Below are 6,477 nucleotides of genomic sequence, written 5' to 3'. Positions count from 1 at the left end.
TTATAAATTAAGCTTTTATTGCAGTCGCCGCCGCAGACGAAAAGTCTTTTATTCATTCGATAGGGGTTCCCCTTCTGCTTTCGATTTAACGAAAAGTGGCGGGGAAGGGGAAGAGGAAGAGAACGAGATGACTTAAGGCAGAAAGAAGATCGAGGGGTTTCAGCGAAAGAAAGAAAGAATGAGAGAGAGAGAGAATGAGAAGGAGAGAGAGAAGGAAACTGTGTTATCTTCTTCCCCATGATTTTTGCTAATTAACCTCGCCGCAGGCATCGCTTGATTTTTGTTGCACGAGAAAAGATTAGCTCGTTGCTCCCGAAGAATACTGGCGAGTCCGCTCCTCGAGATAGCGCTCGTATTCTTTTTTCCCTTATCTAACGGGATCGCCATCTCATCGATTATTTATCGCGTATAATTTGCTGAATCATGTTATGGTTTATAAAAAAATATATATATGTTTCATATAATATTTTTGATTTTTTATCTTCCCTTTCTCCCTTAAGGTTTCGTACGATATGTCCAGATGCATCGCATTGCAGTTTTGTAGAATAAGAAGATAGTATTTTTGAATCTCATTTTGTCAGGGTTGTCGAATGAAAGTTACATCCCTGATCTACGCGTTCCCTCGTCTCGACCGGAGTTGCACGTATGCCATGTTTACAATATGGATTTATCATTCCCGTCGATATCGGACGTAGACAGTCGTCGGGTCAATTTCTCTCGGCCGAAGGGATGAGAGACGGAGTATGGTAACGGCGACACGAGCACAAACAGCTGTGCGTACGAAAATTAATAAGAGAGAGAAGGGAGAGCGTATCTCTCGTACGACTTATTTACAGCATGCACTCAATAATGCGGCACCGGTAATTAATGGACAATAGGCACATACTGATGAAAGAAAAAGATGCGACGCCTTATAAATAACACGCGATAAGGCGTATAAAAGAGTCTCTTATATATACAAAGATGCATATGACGGAAATGCATTTGCGTTATCTAATTCTTTTGTTTCTTCGATGCGTTCATTTTCAATACAATTACAATCGAATATTAATTGTTTCCGAGAATGTGCGTTTGACAAACAAGCTCTCGTCGCGCACAGATAGAAGAATATTAGTAGACGATTTGATATCGCTGCGAAAAAAAAATTACACCGATCGCAGACTATTATTATGACAAAATTGATTGAATCGCGACGTTTGCTACAAATATAATAAATTTTATTATAGAGACTTATATACGCGGCGTTTGAAAGAAAAACGTCGCGTATTAGCGCATATTAATTTCTCGTGCTTCGATATAGAGATAAATTCGACTTTATTGATGCTGTTATATTTAAATCTCATTGTCATTATATGTTACAGCTCTTAATCGCGTCGCTCTTCCTTCCGCGATCATCTTCTTTCGATTAGCGGCCGCATCAGGTGTGTCGGCCCGACCCGATGCGGTTTCTAGTCGCATCGGGATTTAATGACCGGTATAATTGACGTTACGGTGTACGGCACGGGTGTCTAAGTGGTCGGAACGACGGGGTACGGTGGGTTTTATCGCGACAGAAAAGAGGCGAGGGTGATTTTTCGCCAGGAATTTCTCCCGCGGTTTAAAGGTTCGGGCTTGATAACACTCAATTGACATCTATATTTAAGGAGATAATAATGTGTCGCGTTTATTTATATATGAAATGGGCGCGTGTCTTGGCGCTCGCCTATACTTTCGCATGATATCGTACTTTTATTCGCGCTTCAAAGGAAGAAAAACACACTCGATGCCACTCGATACAAGCATGATTGATACATAGTTGTGTTTTATATAATACGATTGCTAATAGTGTTTAAAGAGGAAGTACATCACTGTGCTGCGATTTAATTTATCATCTGTTTTAAAAATACGAATCACAGACAATAGAGTTCTCTGTTTTAAATAATTTATGTAGCATCTGTGGGAATGTATGTGTAGGCAGCTTTAATATAAATAATTTATGCTATCTTTTTTATATATGTTTGTATGTGACTCATTTTTTATTACGTTAGATATTTTTTATTTTGTTTGTCAAGATATATACATGAAAAATTTTATCTAAATAATTTATAAATGTGTTAAAAAAAGTATTTCATTATTTCTTCATTATATACATTTTTTTTCAAATGTACCTAATTATAAAACTTATGATTTAAGAGTTTGAGATTCATGCAAATATACAGGCCTCTATCTAAAGGCCTCTTTAAATAATCTATAATTCGAGACAGAATTCTCTCTTTCTCTCTCTCTCTCTCTCCCTCTCTCTATCCCTAAAAAAATTTTCTACAAAATAAAAATATTTATGCCAAGTATATAAAAAAATATTTAAATTTACATATGATAAAAATATAAGTTTAAAAAACAAAAAAGTTTTAAACACTGTTAAAAAATTAATTACACAAAAACGGATGAGATCCATGCAATTAGTCAAGTATATATTAAAAAATGTGACATATAAAATTATAGAATTTTGTCGCGAATTATATATTATCTAACGAAGCCTATAGAGGAATATACTCGAGTTACAATAGGTTGTCACTTATCGATGACTGGTAAACTACTCTTGAGCTTACTATCATATTACTCAGGCGAGTGTGAGCAACTTTAATGCAATACAATTCTCATATAATAAGTGGGAATACGAAAAACTTTTTTATCTAAAATTTATCTAAATAAAATCTGATATTGAGAAAATATATACTTTGAAACAATTACAGGTAAATATTGGTATCTTGCTAATAAAAATTCGAAATATAATTACAGAGCACCGACATGAACGATCGTCGATGATTAAGTTTACAATATTACAGTAGATAGATAACCTGAAAGATTTGTAAGAAGAAAAATAAAAACATGTAAAAAAACCTTGTCAATATGATTGTAGATTGTAATATGTATTATTTCTGAATATCTGTTTTTGAACGTCACCTTTCTCGAACGTCAAATATATAAATACGTGTTATATTATCGAATTTTGATTTTAACATTCGTTGTATAGATGTTGTGAGAGACATTTGTCGTATTGTAATTTTAATTTTACATATATAATTAGAAATTAAAAAGTTTTATTTGCATTGTGAAAATTTGTTTTTTTTTTTTGAATAAATAAGTTTTTAAATTTCAAATAAAAGCATTGCAAAAGTTTATTTATTTTAGACATATACAAAATTTAATTTAAGCCAAGTAGAAATATAATATTACTTTTTTTATATTTTTATTAAATGGCAAAAGCAAAAGAAATCATATGTTCGTTGGACATGGAGAAGAATAATAATAATTCTATCAGTGCAGGTATTCTTTCTTTTATTGTTATATAAAATATGATTCTAAAATAATTTTTATGTTTATATATAAAATTTATAATTAAATATGAGAGATAAGGTATTTAGACGAGAGATAAGAGAGATAAGGTATTTATTTCTCAATCATAAATTTATAATCAAATATTGAATTCAATTTTTATGTAAAATTTTTGTTGTATTAATCATCATGCGAATGAAAAATTTCATCAAAATATTTTTGGTCATTTAGATTTGTCTAATCAAGAGGAAAAAGATAAACTGCTGGACGAGATCATTTTATTAGAAGCGCATGTCTCTCTACTAGAAACTATGATTGTAACACCCAAATTCGGTCAATTAGAATTTGACGAATTGTCATTGATACACGACAATAAAGCCACAAAATTTCATATACCGGACGTGCAAACGGAATTATGCCATGAACTTTACCGATTCGTGGGATTGCGATGTCGGGAATTTAACCAAAATTCGAGACTCGTTTTTGAAATCAATAACACCGTCACAAAAAACGATCCATACGCAATAGAGATACTGATAGACGAAAACGGTCGTGGAAAATTAGGAAAGTGGGTGTTGCCTATGTCCATCAATGTGCAAGAAATATTATCGCGATATCCTATCGATAATTTAAGTAACATAAAGCACTTTTTGAAGAGCTGCAAGCATCACGTTGATAGTTATCTTTGCCGCTTAAAACAGTTAGAAGAATTGCAAGTAAATAAAAAAGAACTGTTAACATAACAGAAATCAATTATTCTATTCGTTAAATATACTCATCATTTTATATTTTTCAAATTTTTTAATTATATTTTTTAAAAATTTATAACAATATTTTTAAATATTATATTTGTTATGATGATTATATCAGAATAGAAATGTTTCATACATATGCTAGTTACTGAGAAATTAATTAAACAATTTTTTTTACTCCTTAGGATTTACTCTCAGGGATCAAAAATATTCGCGTAACTCACACTTTGGGCATTATTTTAATTGAATTTGTAATATCAGGAATAAAAGATATAGACTCTGACAAATTTTATAACGTTATACTATATCTGTACTATGAGTCTGCCGCAGCAAGACCTCACAAATTATCCTCGGATACGGATGATAACGAGAAACCATCGCCGATTTTAGTTAAAAAATTAAACAAGTACTTTAAACCTTTCTTGAAGGAAAATTTGATTCCTGCAGATTAGCGAATCGCAAACTAAATTTGTATGGCAAAAAATTATAGCAAACGATAACGAAGATATTGCGGAAGTTTTCGACAAATCAGATGACGGAAATATAGGAGTTTTAGCGGAGTTTTTACATCAAGGCGACAAGAAGAGACAGAAGAAAAGCAAAAGTAAAGTACAAAATAAAGAAATTACTTTCCGTGAAAATGAAACGGAAACTACGTTTAGCGGTGAAAAAGAGAAGTTTAAAGATATTGATGTCACAGACACAGCGAGAGATGATTTTTCGGGAACAGATGAAAGAATTAAAACGCGCAAACGCAAACGGTTGACGAAGACAATAGCAAAACCAAACGGTGCAAAAAAATCACAGGCAGATTTAAAAAGACTCAGAAACGGAATGTCAAGCACAGAAAAAAATAGTGATCGAGATATTGAGGATATCGATTATCCTATTTCTAATGTCGCAAGTGGAGTAAAATCCAATGTACAACAGAAAAAATCTAATAATGAAATATGCGAAGCAAATATTGAGCATGTACAAATGGAAGATAATTATAATTGTAAGAAAGATTTGTTGCAAGAACCGATTGATGAAAGTAAAGAAAACCATAAAAAATTGCTAAATGAATCAAATAATACGAATAGTGAGCATTCGGTGAATTCACAGAAAGTAAAAAGGAAGAGAAGAACGATCACACGTATTGATCAAACTGAGAAGAATAATATTTCAAAACTGAAAAATAATAAACGTGCCAAAATAAGTAGTAGCACTCCTAATTCGAAAAGATTACCCAACAAATCCTATGTCTTTCATGAAATGTCATCAATAACACAGGAAAAATGAAGATAATATTATTAAAAATTATAATAAAATTAAGAAATTTTTAATATTGCACATGATTTATTATATTAAAGGATATTTTTAGCTTACTTTATATCAATAAAAGGCTGTCAGGGCTGAGCCGCGCATTCGACAGTTCAAATATTAAGTATGTATGTATAATTTTAATTTATTTAATTTTGATAAAACGGGTAACTAGAGAATATTTTGGAGCCCCTTTTTCTCTATTCTTTCGATTACTGTCTTTTTGCCTTCAATTTTATTCAAAAAATTAATATAATAAATATATAATAATTACGGTATCTCTCTTTGTCTGACTCCTCCCCTTCGACCTGTCCGGCATGGGTGACCCTACCGGTAACTATTAGCGTTTTCGAGTAAAGCAGGTTTGATTACTTTGAGAGCGATTAAATTCAATTTACCATGAATATATGTTCGACTAAATATATAGAGAGAATCCGATTAATATAAATATATATAATACATCAATAATATTAATAATATAAAGTACATCCCGCTATTTTGACTTCAAAAGATTTTTTATCCTGATTAATCAATTAAAGGCTTACTCGAAGTATTTCTCATTGATTAATCTAATAACCCAAGTATCTCTAACATCCAAGTTTATGAATTTTATTCATTAATCGGTTTCAAAGCGATCAAACTTGTTTCACTCGAAAACACTATATGTTACCGCCGGCGTAGCTCTCAGGTTCATTGGAGTACTCAAACCTCCTCACCCGGCAAATGCCTTCGATAAGGTGGAGATATCATCGAGGAGGAAAAATTTTTATTCGAAATTTTTAGATATAGGTGATAAACAATGATCAATATTTGAAAATACATAATGTGTGTTTATACATATATAATAATATAATAATGCATATTGAAAATACATAAAATTTACCTAATTTACACAAATATACATTTATACATACTTTGTTGCATTATATATATTAAACATATAAAAAATATTTTATTATATTATATTACACGAAAATGTTCGAAATACGTACAATATAAAATTTATTCGAATTTTTAGATTAAACATAGTTGATAGTCTACCGCGACCAAAAAAATCATCAATAAATTTGATTATGTTTCTCTCAATTAAAAGAGAACGATTTTTTAA

At 31.3% G+C, this 6,477-nt stretch overlaps 1 protein-coding gene across 1 annotated transcript; it reads left to right on the top strand.

Moving 5' to 3' along the window:
* Positions 1-3,196: 3,196 nt before the first annotated feature.
* Positions 3,197-5,524, top strand: LOC115244173. The gene is given in 4 exon segments (XM_029821612.1): positions 3,197-3,306; positions 3,547-4,031; positions 4,253-4,503; positions 4,505-5,524. Coding segments are annotated over 4 exon segments (1,650 nt in total). The 5' UTR covers positions 3,197-3,236; the 3' UTR covers positions 5,349-5,524.
* The last annotated feature ends 953 nt before the right edge of the window (positions 5,525-6,477 follow it).

The sequence above is a fragment of the Formica exsecta genome, unplaced genomic scaffold (genome assembly GCF_003651465.1).
Source record: "Formica exsecta isolate Colony F162 unplaced genomic scaffold, ASM365146v1 scaffold80, whole genome shotgun sequence".
In the NCBI taxonomy this organism is placed as follows: Eukaryota; Metazoa; Arthropoda; class Insecta; order Hymenoptera; family Formicidae; genus Formica; species Formica exsecta.
This window is presented reverse-complemented; position numbering and strand designations above follow the sequence as displayed.